The 18,999-nt window shown below is 42.6% G+C and overlaps 1 protein-coding gene across 2 annotated transcripts in view; it reads left to right on the top strand.

Moving 5' to 3' along the window:
• LOC6634458 (chondroadherin) overlaps positions 1-17,639 on the top strand; it is a 38,851-nt gene extending 21,212 nt beyond the window's left edge. Inside the window, exons 3-5 of one of the 2 annotated variants that reach the window (XM_002057910.4) lie at positions 148-700; positions 4,420-5,669; positions 16,638-17,639. In XM_002057910.4, coding sequence (XP_002057946.2) covers positions 581-700; positions 4,420-5,580 — 1,281 coding nt within the window. In that variant the 5' untranslated portion in view covers positions 148-580 and the 3' untranslated portion in view covers positions 5,581-5,669; positions 16,638-17,639. Of the gene's footprint in view, positions 1-144; positions 701-4,419; positions 5,670-16,637 lie in introns of both variants that reach the window. The other variant, XM_070211169.1, reaches the window with a different exon arrangement.
• Positions 17,640-18,999: the final 1,360 nt, after the last annotated feature.

The following is an 18,999-nucleotide window of genomic DNA, read 5'->3' as shown; positions in this document are numbered from 1 at the left end:
TTTTTAGTAAGTCACAAGTTTTAAATGTCGCATTGCTGGCAGCTGCAAATGAAACTCGCACAATTGTCATTTCTTAAACAAACTAACGCTCTCTCTCTCTCTTCCTCTCTTTCTCCCTCTCTCTCTCTCTAATTCTCTTTACAGCAGCAAGTGTAGGAGTTGAAGCAGAACGTCGGACACCCCTGAAAGCAGCAGCAGCAGAAGCATAAATAAATATGATTAAGCTAAAGAATATATAAAAAGAAAGTTCAAATGAAATAACGCAATATAAAAACATAAATAAGTAAGCAGCAGCACCAGCAGCTAAAGAAGAAGAAGACGAAGAAGAGGAAATAGCAGCAGCAGCAGCAGCAGCAACTGCGGCCAAAACGCAACGAGCCAAAGGCAAAAGGCCAACTGGCAGCTGGGGAGCAGCAGCAGCAGCAGCAGCAGCAGCAGCAGCACTTGGGCCGTTCGTTTGTCTGTCCGTCCGTGCCGCCGTCCGTCCGTCCGTCTGGCTGGCTGTTGCCAGTGTGTGCAAGCGAGATAGTGAATCGAGCTCAATTACGCCGCCAAACTGTCGTGTCAGCAACAACGTGAAATGTGCAATTCCTGGCTGCTGCTCATAATTGCGCTCACTGTTGTCTGCCTGTGGAACTCGCAACAAACCGAAACATCCAAATCATGCCCAGCCGAGTGCATCTGCTTGTCCCAGACTCAAGTAAGCTTAACAATGTCTCTCCCTTACCTCCACTCCCCACACTGACACTCGCTCGCTCTCTCTCTCTTTCTCTCTGCCCCTGCTCTCGCTTGCTCTTTGTAGTTGTTCCACTTGTAGTTTTCATAGTTGTTAGCTGTTTGCAACATCATCATCATCATCATCATCATCATCATCATCATCATCATCATCATCATCATCATCATCATCATCATCATCAACATCATCAGCATCAGCTAAAGCAAAGAAAACTGTAGCTGCTGCCCTATAAAGAGCTCGTCTGGGGGATCCCCGGCCTGGTCAGACTCTTTGCCACACACACACACACTCGCACACACACACACACACACTCGCACACACACATACACTTGCGCACAGCTGCTTTCTGCGCCCAGTGATGAGCACGAACAAAAAAAAATTAAATCGAAAATGCTGGGAAAAATGGTCATTTCCCTTTGTTTCAAATCCACACTGCATCCACACTGGGTTGGGCTGAAAAAGAGGTGAGGAGGTGGGGGGGCAGGCGCATTCCACTTGTTACATTCGCTTCGTGCGTCCGTTTGTCCGTCTCCCAGTGCCGTTTCTTACATTTCATACCCTGCACCCATGGCAAATGTGCCCAAAAACAAAGGTATATACTGCACGTGAATATCCATGCCAGATCGAAGCAACGAGTAACCGATATATACTTGGCCATAGGAGCTGCAATTTTGTTTCGATAACACGTTGAGTAATGTGCACGCAATCGATAGCTATCGATAATAAAATAAAGCCGGTTCTGGAAACTCTGATAGCCACAGACACATAGTTGAAATCTAGCATCTTATATTATATTATATTTATATTTGATATCTATCGAGTTCAGGTCGCGATATACAGCTCATGCTTGCTGAAGATCGATAACTATCGAATTTCGATAACTACCGATTTCAGGCTGCGTTTCTGACCATTTCTTAGAGATCCACAGCATAATTAAAAATCGTCAACTATCGAATTTCGATAACCATCTGTTTTCGATATTCATCGATTTAAGGTCGCATATCTAAAGAATTAAAGGAGCTACGCTTATAGAATTTGGAATTTCGTTTCTCTTAAGGCATATTGCACGTTTTTGAAATAACTTGCAAATATACTACACGAGTCTCTAGACTTAAGCGCTTGCTAAACTGCGTCAACTATTCCACTACTAAATTGCAAAATTGTTACCTTTCTATTTAACAATTTTGACTTCAACATCGCTTAACGCACTTCCATGTCTGTACAATTAATGTTTTTATGCGATTCTTGTGTGCATAGGGTATTTGCTAGTGGGCTGTTCTCGACTGTTGCACACTCTTTCATTTTTATTTAATTTTTTTTTTGTTGTGTGTGTTTGCCAGCCTCGTATTCAATTGTCTCCCGTGAGAATTTTGCGGCCAGCTGCAGGCAGAAGCAGGCAGTCCGCGTCCCCTTGCCACGCCTCGGTTAATGCGCATCCTTATTACCAATGGGGCCGAGGGCGCTCGGTGCTCAGCGCTCGGCGCTGCTGGCATCGTCATTTTTACAGAATTGAGAACTTAAGTGATTTCATTATTCCAGATTATGAACAATGAAATGATTTACTCAGCACTCGACAAGACAACAACCCGTCAGAGGCAAGAAAAACCCAAAAAATTAAAATGACAAAAAAAAAAGACAGAAAAACAAAACAAAAAGCGTAAATAAATTGAAGCGAACTGGCAAAGTCCTTGCTGTACTTAAGATTCGTTGTACTTGCAGGTCAGGTGTTGCCTACTTTGAGGCCAATTCGAGTTCAGCTTGAGGCCGGGGCCGGAGCCGGGGCCGGGCCGGGTCCGCGGCGCGTGAAAAGTGTGAAAAGCTGAAAAATGTGTCGCTGATTTTACTGTTGCGAATACGAAATTTCATTAAATCGAACAAGAAAGAAAAGCCCAAACAAAACAAATAACAAGCAAGGCTGCCTTCTGCGGCGTACCGAAAATTAAATACGCTTCAAATGCCAGAAGCTGACAAGGTTTTCCCATGGCAAATACATACCTGACTCGGATAGGTTTATTTATGGCCAGGTTTTCTTCGAATTTCGAGAGTTTGTTTTTTATTTAGCAGCTCGATTCGTTCGATTACGAACAGTTTGAATGTTGATATTGAACGAGAAAATAAATTTATAAAAAGTTACAAGAAAAATAATATAAATAGGCTTCCCGAACTGCACAAATATTCATATTTGCAATCTTTAGACGAGGCTCACATAACTAATTTGGGGGTTTCACGCTCTTATCGTTCCCGAGTTTGAGGCGTCGGACAGGGTATATAGGGTTTACGGGATATACAATGGAATGGAACAATGCGGAATGTAATGCAGCGAAACGTATTGAAACGAAACGTTGGGGCATGCGACAACAAAGCATGCACATAAACAACTCTTAAACGAAAAACACAAACAAAGAAGAAGCAGATGAAGACGAAAAAGAAGAAGAAGTAGAGATGGCAACTGCAAGAAATGAAACTTTTAATTCGTTCATTTAAAAGGTGAAGCGTATGAAAATTGTGTAAATGTTACGCAACTCGGACAAAGGGAAATGCAGGGGGTGGGAAGTGGGGGTTAGAGTCTAACGCCTGGATAGAGGGGTATGCAATGATGGACAGTAAAAGCGAAGGGCAACTGAGCTGGGCGCGGGGTCGGCATAGGGGGACAGACAACGATGACATCAACGTGACAGCGACAAGCGACGCGACGCGACGCGACGCGACGCGACGGCAGATAGACAGATGGCCGGGCAGAAGGACGAACAGATAAGGCAGCAGAAGGATGAACCGGAAGGAGGATTGGCTGGAGCGGACATTGTTGCGATGACTATGATGAGCGGGATGTTGTGCTGGGGAGGGGAAGACGCAAAGAGGGGGGGCTGAGGTCCCCTCTCTACAAACGCACACATCAGCACATAATAGTTGTAAAAAATTAAAGCGCAAAGCAGAGACGCGACGCGAAATGCGCGAGCCAAAACGCAAAACACAAAACAATGTTGGGCGGAAGGGAGTGTGGTATGGGGAAGGAGGAGAGGGTGTGTGTGTGTGTGCAAGTAGGGCCAACCGAGGTTGATTAAAAAGAACGCCGAAAAAATTGAAACGCAGCTACAAAACAGAAGACGAAGCAGCAGCAGCGGCAAAGCATTAGACAAGCCGCGTAACATGCTCGACTAGCGGATACCCTATAAACAAAGCGATATTCGATTCGATATTTATCGATTTTCAATAATTCTATAATTAATCGACAAAATTGATTAGTCTATGCTCTATATTATACACATATATACCGCATTTGCTGCTGCCATTCGTTGCGAGGTATGCTAAAAAGGTTTGGGAGTAAGTCGATATTTATCGAATTCAAAAATAAATGTCATGTAAGAAGCTCGTATAATTCCCAATATAAGCGTAGACTCCAAATCGATATCTATCGATTCGCTGGAAACGGGAAAAGTAATCGATAAAAAAGTGCATTGTCTCTGAAAGAAACAGCATACCCCATTTTGAATTTGCACAGAGTGTGACAAGAAATGAAGAGAGAGAGAGCAACAAGAAAAAAAAAAATACGATTTAATTTTATTTGCAGCAATAAAGCCGCAAATTCAATTTTCGCCTCAAAATTGACTAACATTTCTTCCCTCTCTTCGCCTCTCTCTACCCATCTCACTCTCTCCCCCTCTTCATCCACCACTGTCTTGCAGGTGCTGTGTAACACGGGCGGACTCGAGCAGATACCGCTGCGCCAGCTGCCGGCAACCGTAGAGAACCTGGCGCTGACCAAAAACAACTTTCCAATCATCAAGCCGGACTCGTTTGCCGGCCTGCGTGCGTTGAAGAAACTCTCGCTGGACGGCAACAATATTACGCGAATCAAACAGTTCGCGTTCAGGGGTCTGCCCCGGCTGCGGGAGCTATCCATACAGTATACGCCGCTGCAGATGGTGGCACAGTTCGCATTCGCGGGCTTGCAGAATCTGTCGACCATATTGCTCAGTCACAATCAGATCCAGCGGATCGAGGGCAATGCATTTGCGGGCACCTCGAACATAAAGCTGATATTGCTGAGCAACAATCCGCTGATACGGATCGAGAGTTCGGCCTTCTCTAGTTTGACGAATGTGGGACATTTGATATTGCCATCGGGCATCAGGAGCATCGAGCAGGACGCGTTCTTTGGCATGGATGCGGTCGGGCTGCTCAAGCTGGCCTATATGGATCTGAAGGAGATTTCGCCGTTCACTTTTCGCGGTCTGTCCAATGTGCTGCTGTTGACGCTTCAGGAATCCGATTTGGGCGTCATCTGTGCGGACGCCTTTACGGGCCTCACCCAGGTGGAGACGCTGCAGATACTGAACAACAAGATCGACTCAATTGAGGAGCTGAACTTTACAAATACGGCGGCCATCAAACATCTCAAGTTCCATGGCAATCATGTGCTGGAGACGCCCGATCCGAATGCCATCATTGTCGATGGCGTTGATCATCTGCAGCTGGTGAACAATCATTTTCCCTGCGGCTGTCACATACACACCCTGCTCGACGGGCCCCTCGCCGAGGGTGCACACAATCTGAGCGATTTTCTCCAGAAGAACTACTGCATCTCGCCGCTGGAGGTGAACGGACGGGTGATGAGCGAACTGGATATCGATGCGATCGGACGCTGTGCCGACCAGCTGACCAAGGGTAATCTTGGCTCTTCGGCGGCCAGCCTGGCCCTGGGCCTCAATGCCATGCTACTGATTGCCGTTGCCAGCTGTGTTGAGTGGCGATATGCCCGCCTTTTGGCCGCCCGGCTTGCCCAGCTGCTCAGCCACAGTCACATCGCCTGGCGTCGCCGCCGGAAACGCCGACGGCCCAACTAAGCAGCCACACACAGTGTAGGCAGGGCCGCGCGACAGAGAGGAAGAGAGATGAAACCCGTTTGTACTTAAATCTATTTCCCGCTTAAGAGGTAAGTAAGTCTAAAAAGTATATAGAATAAATCCCATTGCAACTATACCACCAAAAGGCCTACCCTCCCTGACTGCAGTTTGATTTGAACGCAAGCTAGAATATTTACAAGTCATGCATTAAAAGTTAAATATCCCTCTGAATACCCTTGCAGAGGGTATAATATATATATATATATATATATATATATATATATATATATATATATATATATACATATATATTATTAATCAGCATCAACATCTGTCTGTTTCTACCTTCTAGCTATCTTTAATAATTATTCAATTAATTTCCTAGACAGTGCTGAACTAAAACTCTACTTGTGTGTTCAAAAATGAGCTGGTTCACAAGAAGAAACTTTTGAGCAGAGAATATTTGTGAATATTTCAATTAAAGTATGCAAATAGATGGTAAATCAATGTTGCGAACTGAACTCTGGTTTCAAGAGTACGAAAAATTTGTAATACGAGCCGTAGCTTAGGGCCGGAACGTTCGTTCAAACCGTGAACCGAACGACAGAGTTGATTTTTGCGTTGGCTTGCAGCCCTGGTCGGGATTTTGGAATGTGACGTTAAAGAATATTTGCCATATATTTAATATTTAGCTGTATTTTATGGTGTGAACGACGTGAGTCTTTTGAGCTTCTCACAATTCTTATAATAAATAACTAACTATTAAAAGCAACTACTTTTATTTGATTATTGATTTTTTTATTGATTGTTTAAGGTGTCAGTTGTATTACCTTAGTTACTAAACAGAATCAGCTTGGCAGATCTGGATGCATCACATGCAAACATCATCTTGTCTCTCTTTTTTGGGAAATGCTGGCAAGTCTAGTTTTTCGGCTCGCAGCCCTCATTTGGTTTTCATTTGGCTTAAAGCCTTTGGCTCGTGCTGCTGATGTCACAGCTCTGGCAGGCGTTGCTTTGGTCAGCTGCTTATCGCTGCTATCACACGGCCATTCACTCGACCCTAATGGGGACCCTGCTCGGGCACAAAGGTGTGTGTGCCCATATACCCCGTGCAGCATACCCTGTACACATTGCCATCAATTTTTACGTTTCACTTGAAATGCAAATGGAAAATGGTTTCAATGGTTTCTCTAGCTCTTGCTCTTCCTCTTACTCTCTCTCTCTCTCTCGCCCTCACTCTTCCTCTCTCTCTCTCTCTCTCTCTCTCTTTCTTTCTCTCTCTCTCTCTTTCTTTCTCTTTCTCTCTAGCCTTTCTCATCTTTAAATGCATTCGGACAGCAGCAGCAAAAAAAAAATTCGTGGCATTCATCGTCATATTCCGAACCGTTAGCCAAATCCAAATCCGTAACCGGTTTTTGTTTCCTCTTCCCCAAACCCCTCTCCAACTCCCATTTTATTTTTTTTCGGGTCAGCCCGGACTGTTGGCTGTTGGCTTTTGGCTCCGACACGGGCCGAAACCAATTGAACTGCAGCCAGCCTTAAAGGCAGCCTCGGATGCTGCAGCTTCAACAGTTTCATTGTGCTGCTGTGGCATCACTTAAAGTGCTGCAGGCTCAGCTGGCGGCGACGACGGCGTGTCGGTGAGGGGCACCGAAGGGGCTGGAAAGGGTGGTGGGGGGGAGGGGCTGCTATGGGTTAGCATACAAAACGAATACGGAAATTACAAATTCTATTCACTCGCAACGGCATTGAAGGAGCGCTCTAATTCGTTGCTTCAACTTGTCCCTGCCCCGCCCACAAGTCAACCCCTGCCACACACACACACACACACACACACACACACACATACAGCTGAAACTTTTGGCTAGCTAGAGCGAGCTGTGTACTAGGCTGCGGAAAGGCAATGCTCCGACGGGTGTATTCTTTAGACGCTTATCGCAAAGGATTTAGATTTATCTAACTTGATTATGATGCTAAGCATTGCGCCACACACACACACACACACACAGCACACATTCGCCGGCTACTTGACTGAGTGATTTTGCCCCTCCCCGCCAACCCGCACGCCAAAAAACAAATGCTCAGAGAAATCATTGAAGGAAATTAAAACTTTGTTTACTTTCAAGTCCACTTCTTGCAATGCCAGACACGCCCCCATTTACCCATACCCAACTGCCCACTGGCACGCCCGCATTTAAGGGTATAACTGAGCATATTAAAAATTTGTGATACAATTTGACAGTTGGCATAATATGCTAATAATAATAATAATAATATATATATGTATTCCAGCACTATTTAATATTTTACATTTATTTAATAGAAAACGTATTTTTATCTGAGCTCACAAATTACAAGCTCCGACATGCTTCCATTTAAGAGTGAAAACCTCTTGAGCAGCAAGCCGGTTCGAACCTTAAAATGCCATATTTCATTTAACATTGAAGTTAACTCTGAGCCAAATTCCAAATCTAAACGAACCTACATTTTATTTGTTTTAACTTTTACTGACTGATTGATTAATTCACTGGCTGATTGATTGACACACAGATAGATCTACTGACTGAATGATTGACTGATTGATGGCTGCTAGAGTGATTGATTGACTCGAGGACTGATTGACTGCTTGACTGATGGAATGACTGATTGCTTGACTGATTCATTGACAGACAGATTGATCAACTGGCTGATACAATGGCTACTACAGAGATTGACTGCCTGCTTGAGCGATTGACTGACTGATCGAGGGACTAAAGAATTGACGTACTGGAGGACTGATTGATTGCTTAACTGATTGACACGGATTGGTCGACAAATTGATTGATTGACTGAGTGATGGCGTGAGCGACCTATTAACTGACTGACTGATTGATTTTAATTGGTTAAGGGTATTTGGTCGGCGACATGCTGATAGTTTCTTTTCTATTTGGCTTTTGTTAAGCAGCTGGTTTTACATATTCGCTCCCCACACCCTGCCCCTTGCCCGTACACGCTCCCCCCTTGCTGAGCACACATAATATGGCAATTTATTTAATCAGTTTGCCGTTTGGCTAATTGAAGAATTTTGGCCCAGAGCATGGTACGGCTTAAAGCCTTAACATGGCGGCTGTAGCTGCATTTAAAGTGGGCGTCCCCATGGCCCATGATGGGCGTGGCAGTGCGTTAGCTTAAAACACGTTCGCGTGTTTGAACCGCACGTGGCTGGGGCACGATTTCTGTCACTTGTCTCCTCATGTCCGCAGATCGTTAACTTAATTGTTCCGCTTGAAATCCAAAAACTGTTGTCCGCCATTGTTGCGACTGATAGTCACAGCTCCCCCCTCTCCCCTACCCACCCCACCCACTCGCTTGCCTAGGCTAGGAGTCGTGGCAGCAATGCAATAAAATTGGCGTGACTAACTGTAGTGGGCGGACCTTTAAGCCTGGTCACACTGCACAGACGCACGGACGCTGGACACACTGGACGGGCCGGCAGCCGTGCGTGCCGCGGCCGACGTCGCTGCTGACACGGCGACGACGGCGTCCTGCAATCAGCAAATGGTCGACCGCAGCAAAAGTCGCGTAATTAACGCGAGGAACGCTTCGACTGCCTGCCCCCGGCCCCAATCGCTAACGCTGCGCCCGTCTGCCACCTATTTTGGCCAACAAGTCGAGTCAAATTAAAGCTTGAACCCCACACCCCACACCCCACACCCCTTACCCCTTACCACTTCAGCAACTCCTTTCCCATTCCTTATTCCCCTAGCCACAGCCCAACGGCCAACTGGCTGTCCATCAGCTCGTCAGCTCTTTTATAGCTGTGAGAAATTTAGCCGAAAGTCGCGACAAAAAATAAATTTAACTTGATTTTAGCAAATGCACGACTGAAAAATACCCTGTAAGCAGCAGTTGAAATAAATCAAAGTCTAAACACTTTAAACGGTATTTATATGACATATTTGAGCAGCTAATAAAATTAGCTCTACTGACTCAATGCACGACTAGCTGATACCCTGTAAATAAATTGAAAAGCTAAAAGCGCTTAAATAATAAACTAGCGCTGATAACTAAAATAAGAAAAGCTGTAAGTGCTTTTGCGCTTACACATTAGCTAATATACGACTAAAAATATCCTGTAAATTTTTGACATTTGTAAGACTTAGACTCCATCCCTTGACAGAGTATATGAATCACAATACTATATAAAAACTAAACTTTAATGAATTTGAGGCTTGATTGAGGTCTAGCATACCCTTATTTTCCTTGGTCAATGCAGGGTATAAGAATCAAACGGACAAACAGTGAATCAGTTGCAGCAACAAAATCGAGCTATTCGCACGAAGTAATCAAAGTCTAACAAGCTGAACCGGCTCGATATACTTAAGCATGACTCCAAGATACCCTGTAAGCATTGAGCTACCATTATTAATTGCCCAAGTGTGTAAATGATTTAAGGGCTGATTCTTGCATAGAAATGAACAGCTTTGGACCAATATGCAAGACTGTAGAAAGTTCTGTAATGCGATTAGGTGTAATGAGCGGCAAAAGTGAAACTCAATGGAAATTGTTGGAGACAATCGGAACGCAGCGAAATTGAAAAGGCCAAGAAAGCAATAGAATAGATGAGAGCAGAGTAAAAACCAGGAGCACGACCAGCAGCAGGAGCGGGAGCAGCTGGCAGAGTGTGTGAATGTCTCAAGTTTCGCGCAATTTAAGCTGTAGAGAGAAAAGGTATAGAGCGAGAGCGAGAGAGGAAGCGGAAGAAAGGAGGCAGGTAAAAGGCGTGTCGCACTTCTCAGCTCATCATTGTCGCCGGGTGGGTCAGGCAAATTACCAGCGCCATCAATTAGCTCGACCGCACCAAGGACTGTAGGCCAGCTACTTGGCTAGACGGGTGAGTTGGGGGAATCTGTGCCCTGAAATATGACAACAGATATTTGTTGCCCCAATCGCTAACGCTGCGCCCGTCTGCCACCTATTTTGGCCAACAAGTCGAGTCAAATTAAAGCTTGAACCCCACACCCCACACCCCACACCCCTTACCCCTTACCACTTCAGCAACTCCTTTCCCATTCCTTATTCCCCTAGCCACAGCCCAACGGCCAACTGGCTGTCCATCAGCTCGTCAGCTCTTTTATAGCTGTGAGAAATTTAGCCGAAAGTCGCGACAAAAAATAAATTTAACTTGATTTTAGCAAATGCACGACTGAAAAATACCCTGTAAGCAGCAGTTGAAATAAATCAAAGTCTAAACACTTTAAACGGTATTTATATGATATATTTGAGCAGCTAATAAAATTAGCTCTACTGACTCAATGCACGACTAGCTGATACCCTGTAAATAAATTGAAAAGCTAAAAGCGCTTAAATAATAAACTAGCGCTGATAACTAAAATAAGAAAAGCTGTAAGTGCTTTTGCGCTTACACATTAGCTAATATACGACTAAAAATATCCTGTAAATTTTTGACATTTGTAAGACTTAGACTCCATCCCTTGACAGAGTATATGAATCACAATACTATATAAAAACTAAACTTTAATGAATTTGAGGCTTGATTGAGGTCTAGCATACCCTTATTTTCCTTGGTCAATGCAGGGTATAAGAATCAAACGGACAAACAGTGAATCAGTTGCAGCAACAAAATCGAGCTATTCGCACGAAGTAATCAAAGTCTAACAAGCTGAACCGGCTCGATATACTTAAGCATGACTCCAAGATACCCTGTAAGCATTGAGCTACCATTATTAATTGCCCAAGTGTGTAAATGATTTAAGGGCTGATTCTTGCATAGAAATGAACAGCTTTGGACCAATATGCAAGACTGTAGAAAGTTCTGTAATGCGATTAGGTGTAATGAGCGGCAAAAGTGAAACTCAATGGAAATTGTTGGAGACAATCGGAACGCAGCGAAATTGAAAAGGCCAAGAAAGCAATAGAATAGATGAGAGCAGAGTAAAAACCAGGAGCACGACCAGCAGCAGGAGCGGGAGCAGCTGGCAGAGTGTGTGAATGTCTCAAGTTTCGCGCAATTTAAGCTGTAGAGAGAAAAGGTATAGAGCGAGAGCGAGAGAGGAAGCGGAAGAAAGGAGGCAGGTAAAAGGCGTGTCGCACTTCTCAGCTCATCATTGTCGCCGGGTGGGTCAGGCAAATTACCAGCGCCATCAATTAGCTCGACCGCACCAAGGACTGTAGGCCAGCTACTTGGCTAGACGGGTGAGTTGGGGGAATCTGTGCCCTGAAATATGACAACAGACTGCGATGGGAGGGTTAAACGTTGTCCATTTGCGTGTCGCTGCGCATTTATTTCATTTCTTTTATTTTTCTTCTCCTTTTTTTCTTGCCCCTCTATAACTTGCCTTGGCCCTTTTTTATGCCATTTGGCATTGCAAATTTATTGAGCTAATACAAAATTTAATCAGGCTGCTAGCCTTTTGGGCAGGCTCACAGGATTATCAGGCGCGCCGCCCATAAATAACTGCAGGGGCGTGTGGAACGAGGCAATGGGGGAAGGGGGCGGGTTCAAACAGCTGGCGGCGCATTGGATTTTGGCATCAGTCGAACTGTGGAACTGTGGAGGTTGCGTTTTTGGGGCTCACACACACACACACACATACTCATTTTGGGTCCTTACACTTCATTTAAAGTCAAGGAGTCGCACATAAATTTCCATGCACATAATTAAACGACCAAATGACAAAGCAAAATCGTTATATCGGGGTCAAAGAGCGGTTCTCATGAACACAAGCACCCGTTCTGCCAGGGGCCAACTACAAAAGTAATTAAATATGCGGCCAGCTGACCTCACACACACACAGCGCAGAGACACGTGTGTGTGTGTGTGCGTTTGTCTCATAACAAAAATTATGAAAATCTATGTGGGCCGCCTGTGTCAATTAACGTGGCCAAATCGACGAGCAGCCAGGTCCCAGCTTTGGCCAACGTTGCGTATGAGTTATACTTAAATGCGGGCGCCCAACGACAACCCGCCCACAATTAAGCTCGAATCATTAACATTTTAAAAGATGGTTGCCCGCCCTGCTTAACCGAAAACGGAGATTGAAATTGACATCGACATCGACAGGGCGTCAGCTTGTCAGCGAACTTCAGAACTTCGCACAGTGGAGCGAAGTTTGCCAAAAAATGCTGCACAATATTCATATATTTCACTATTTGCGGCTGGAAAGTACATCATCACACTTGCGGCAGAGATCGCAATCCAAAATGCAGCTGTGCGTTGATCATCAGTCAATCAATCAATCAGTCAGTGAGTCAATCAGAAGAAACGGCTATCGAATGCAGCTTTTCTATTTGAATTGCCTTCAGCTAATGTCAGCTAATCGAGAGGCCGAGCAAATAATGTGCCAGACGTTTCTCAATGCATCGATAACATAAACATCCAAATATCGATAACACAAATCGATAACATGCAAAAATATAATTTTATGCTTTATGCCCACAGTGCGTTCGCGGAGGGATGGGACTTGGCAGAGCAGGAAGCCAGCACGCAAAAATGCTTAAGTGAGCTTAAATGTGGACGTGAGTTTCACACACACGCGCACACACACGCATACGCACAATCGTGAATCGTGGCCTACCCGCAGGCAGGACATAAAACACATTTCTACACATGTGCGTCCTTTGGGCTGGCTTTTTACTCGGCTTGCAACAATTTAAAAAGTGAAAAACTTAAAGCCTTTAAGTATTTTAATTATGTGGGCTTTGCGCCAAAGGCTAAAACAGCTGTCACACACAGACGCACACACACACACACATGCAGACAGCCTCTTTGGCCAAAGCCCAGCAAATTTGTAGCCGCCAGCGGCAGGCAGCTAATTGAAAAATCGCCTATGCCAAAGGCTGCAGGCATTGAGGCAACGCCTTGCCTCAGGCTGTTGCCATACACGCAACCTGCGGCACGACACTTGCCATGTGGCTGTGCGTGTGTGTCTGTGTGTGCATGTGTGTGTGTGTGTGTGTGTGAGTGTGTTGTCATGAGTTGTTTTGTGATGTCACCAAAGCTGATGTGACACATGCAAATGAGCTGAGAGTTAGGCACGACGGGGCCAAGCAGTCGACAGCAGCTAAAGTGCGCGCCTGTCACTCACTCACTCAGTCAGTCAGTCACTCAGTCAGTCAGTCAGTCAGCCAGCTAATCTGTGAGCGAGTGGGAGCCGTTGCAGTCAAAGTCCGAGAGTACTTAGCTAATATCCGAAGCGATGTCTGATGGTTGTTAATTGTGAAGTCAGGACGGAGTTTAAGTCCATAGTTGAGCACAAAGGGAATCCTTTAGCTCGGTCTGGGGCTGGAGTTAAAATTTTTAAGCTCTTAGCAGGTTGAGAGTCGCAACCTTTGTTAAGCAAACAATTGAAGTCGAAGTGCGCTTAGTTCAAATTCCAGCTGGTAGACAATTCAAATGATTTTCAGCTCACAGCGCGAGAGTACTTGCTTGCGACCTTCGTTGTGACAGCAGTTAGAGTCGAAACTTCCTTAGTCGTAGTTGCAGCTGCCTTTATTTAGATTCAAGTCGTAGCCGAAGAGTTTGTTGTGCTAGTCTAAGATCTGAGGGTTTTTGCCCGCATAATAGAATATCTCGGAGATTGCTTCGACTCGCACAAAGGACTCTCGCGCTATGACTTAGACCTCAGCTAGGACTTTCAGTTAAAACCTTATACAACTAAGCACAGCGTCAAAGTCGCCAGCTGAAAGTCAGCTTAGATTCCACAGTTAAGCTTGAAGTGCTTTGGCTAAAGCTGGAGACCAAAAGCAGACGAAGCTCCAGCCTTGCTGGCAAACCCATTAGCCAAAGTCCTAGTGGAAAATGTGTTTTGGAAGTTGGGGCGTTTCTGAATTACCCTGAATCCAAGTGGACACCTTTGGCTAAAGTAGCACTTAAGGGCCAAGGTCTTAGAAAGAGCTCCATAGCTATCAGTTCAATGTTTGTTAAATGCCAACAATCTGGTAATAGTTCAGGCAGAAGTCCAAGTCGAAGCACAGGATTTTTTAATTGCAAGCAAAGTCAATCAAGGCGCAGGTCGTGAGTCTGTTAAGTACTTAGTAGGGAGAGCTTGGGAATTATTAGCTAAGATCCTAAGTAAACAGTTAAATAATGTCTAAGACGGAGTTCGAGTCAAAGGTCGAGCGACTGTCGTTGGGATGAGAGTTCTTGGGGAAAGGTTTAGCCCGAGTTCGAGTTAAGATCCCGAGTTTATAAAGAAACCTACGTTGATTGCTTCGATTGGAGCCCTGAATAAAAGTTCAAGTCTGAGTAGAGTCCGTTAGCGTGCACTTGAAGTCCGATTCGAAGTCCAAGTTCGAGTATCCTTTAGCGATCGTATTCGCAAAATCGAATCAAAAATAAGTGCAAACAAATCGCGAGTGTTTGGTGTCGGCAAACAGCCAGCGCACAATTCAAGCAGATTGCGTTTGAGCCCAAACCGGAACTCTGCCATCGAGGACAGCACAGGACACAGGACACAGTTCAACTTGCACATAAATCAGAGCAAGGGGCGGTTCGAGGAGCTGCGGTATGTCATGGCAACGGCTTCATATAGTTGGCAACATGTCTGCGTGTGTGTGTGTGTGTACGTGTGTGTGTGTGTGTGTGTTGGCATGTGAAGTGCTCGCATAGGCATTCAAGTGCACTCGAATATCCTTTCTAGTCTCGACTGCCTTCCTGCCTTCCTGCCTTCCTGCCTGCCTGGCCCGACTGCCCGCCTGCCGGAGCATCAATCTGCTTGACGATGTACATTCTGAGCTATGACAACGAAGCATTTTATTGTTGTTAACAGACTCTTTCACACACACGCACGCACAAACAGACAGGCCAGGCGACTCGACACGACGTGCTGATACCCTGTACTCACAAATGTTAAATACATTCTGACCTAGCGTGGCAAGCAAAGTAAGCCTGATTTGCTGCTATGCCAAGCCAGGCAAAATGCCAGGGCTGCAAGCCTTCAATCTAAATTGAACTAGATTCAGTTAACAGTTCGGTTCATGAACCAGTATTATATAATATAATTAGATTGTTAATTTCAATAAAGACTTATGCAGATATATCTGATATTTTATGAAAGTCCTCTAAAGATAAGAGCTTACAGCTTTCTTTCTATTTCCGCTCAGTGCTCAGTCATCTGCTAAGCATAGTTTACGAAGAGGCTCACAAAACTCTCTCTTCCTCTTCAAATTTCCTTTTATGTTTGATTAGATACATTTCTTTGAGGTTAGTTTCTGTATGTAGGGTAATATTAGATAGGTTTTAAGCAGTACGCTCTTCTTGGCTTTAAAATAAAATAGTTATGTGCAGAGTTATCCAATAATAACTTAATATTTGACTGCGATTTTATTACTTTTAAAACTTATCTTTTTCTGGAATCGATTATTTTAGAAGAGGCAAAATTCGGAATATTTAAGCCTTACGGCAGAAAAAACATATATGCCATATTAAGGTCAAAGTTGTTTCTAGTTTATAAAAAATCTTCTTCCAACCGCATTGAACTTCCAGATGAATGTCTCCGCCGAATGCCGTAGCTGATCTTTAGTTTAGGTTGAAGAATTTGTAACTATATACAAAACTTGGGCAATTCTTTCTTTTAATCGTCAGTTAAACTATTCTCTCCTCTCCTATCCTATCCTGTCCTATGCTATCTAATCCTGTCCTATACTATGCTATCCTACTCTCTCTATCCTATCCTTGTTTATTCACTTCTATTCTCTCTTATCCTATCGCATCCTCGCGTATCATATCCTGCCCTTTTCCTTGTCCTTTCCTCTACTATCCTTATGTTTTCATCTTTTTTAGCATACATATATATCTTGACATAGAGTTTATATCACGTAAGCAGCATACCCAGCTTAGACCAAGCAAACTCAGATTGAGTAAAATATACGAAATTCGTAAATGTTTTTTAGTTAAATAAAGAGCCCACATTATTAAAAGTTATAGATAGCCCAATATAGCCGAAGCTGCGTTGACATTTGCAGGGTATAGGATAGCCACAAATTTGTCAAATGCAAAAACACTGCAGTTTTCTATCTGAGTTTGTTTTATCCATGTTTATTTTATGTTTATGCAGCAAATGCCTGGCTCCTGGCTAATCCGGCAGCGAGCTGGCAAAACTGGAGTGCGGCGTCCGGAGTGCGGAGAGTCGGAGAGTCCGGACTGCGGAGTCTGGAGTCCGGAGTGTGCGGGGGCTAACGAGTGGGGTTTTTGTTATAAAGTGGGTTTTGCATGTGCGTGCAGTGCGATGGCAAAGCGCACACAATCAATGCGAACGACTCTAAATTATTGTATCTAACGAATTTGAATCTAATGTGTAAATCATAAATTGGCAACTGAGTAACCAAAAATTTACCAAAAATATAATAAAAGTAAAATAAATAAAACGAACAAAACAATTAAAAGCGTATTTAAGCATATACATATGTATCTATACTATAAACTATATATAAATGTACGTAATAGTGTGGTGTTTTTTTTTTTTGGCGGAGATGATAGAGGAACTTTTTTTTTGCCCTAGTCTCTAGTTCATAAATAAATAAATACATAAATAAATACATTCTATTGGCCAATTAATAAAGAGCAATTTATAAGCAAACAAAACCATAAAAAAATGTCAGCAAATAACAATATCTTAATTACCCTAGACAAAAATTATGCAGATACATACACAGAGACAGACAGACACGCACACACACACACACACACACACACACACGCACACACACATAATAGTGAAATACACACGCAAAAGTCTAGTCAATTAAAGCCACTGAATTTGTATCTTGTATCTTGTATCTACACAAATAGCTAATCTAAACATAAGCATAAAGAAAAACAGCAAGGCAAACAAACTAAAACTAACCCAAAACTGAAGTGGCAAATTTGTACTTGTATTTTATAAAATGCATAGAAAATACCTATACGAAAAAAATACTAAATAAATACTAAATACTAAAACGAAACATACTGCATATTAAAACCTATATAAATAAATAATGTGATACAAAACAACAAAGCAAAAAAAAACGCGCATCTTTTGCAATTTGCATTCAACGAGAGCTACAAGTTCCCCCCACCCCCCCCCCCCTCCCTCCCTCCTTCACCACATTGCCACGCTCCGAGCTCCCACAATTGCAGACTGTACATATCAAAAAATGAAGAAGCAGCAGCAGCAAATAGAAAAACTCATCAATTATGAATTGTGCTTGTAACCAAGAGTTCTTCTGTTTAATGTTTATATGCCCATTAAAAAATCAAAAAAAAAACCTAACCCTTAAAAGACAGCTACACTAACCGCAGCCGAAAGAAAGCAAACACGAAGAAGCAGCTAAACTAAACCTAAATTTAAAGCGTTGCTAAATATAAACTAACTTATTGTAAACAATTGTTGCAACTACATCATGTAAAATAGCATAATTGATACCCAACCCTAAATAAGATATATTCACCTATATGTCTAACTAATTTAAGCCCAAGTACTGTGTGTCTAACTCAAATTACAAAAAACAAAAAAGCAAAAAAAAAAATAAAATAAAACGCATATTAGAACAATATATAGAAAGTGAAATACGAAGTAACAAATAGAGCATTGAACCCCATATCATTTGGTATTCCACTCCGTAATTTTCTTAAACGCTTTGGTACAAATTTTCAAAATAATTTCAGCTTAAACTAAGCTATCTTTATTTTTTTTTTAATTGAACAAATCAAAATTCGTTTGTTTTTCTTAAATTAAAAGCAAAATTATTCAAGGCTTTAAGAATAATTGCTGCATTCGACATTTATTTGGAAAATAATTTTTCAGCATTAAAAATGTTCTGCCTGATTTAAATACTTGAATATATTTGCGCACTGCTTTTAATCGATATAATTTAAGTCTAAGACACTTTGTTGGAAGCAAAATAAATTTACTTGAAGTTACTTGAAAAGTTTCTATAAAAAAAATTTCATATATATGATAATATGAATATTAGAAAAACTTAAATTGTAATAATAATGAATATTTTAATGATATATTTTAACTATATTATATATATTTTTTTCACTATATTTTTAATTTACTTAAAATATTAATTTAATTTTATATTATTTATAAATGAAGTTAATTTAAAGCGAGTTATATATATTTATTTATTTCTATTAATAACTGTTGGGAAATTTCTAGTGTGCCTAAGATGCACATAAAGAAAACACACGTAGTGGTTCGGTTAAATGTTTAATGGAAACTGCAAAGCATGAGTACAAAAATCTGAACAAGTACTCAATTACAGAATGAGTACTATGCTGATACAATGTTGCCAGATTATAAAGAAGCTTAACAGCTTATTGTCACTATTTTAACACTTCTTCTTAAGCTAATTATAATCAGTTGCAAAATAACAAATTTAATTCAATCCAAGTGTTTTTACAAAGCCTACGTGCTTTTGCTTACTTAA

Source organism: Drosophila virilis, chromosome X (assembly GCF_030788295.1).
Source record: "Drosophila virilis strain 15010-1051.87 chromosome X, Dvir_AGI_RSII-ME, whole genome shotgun sequence".
Classification (NCBI taxonomy): Eukaryota; Metazoa; Arthropoda; class Insecta; order Diptera; family Drosophilidae; genus Drosophila; species Drosophila virilis.
Note: the sequence above shows the minus strand (reverse complement) of the source record. Positions and strands in the feature narration are given on the sequence as shown.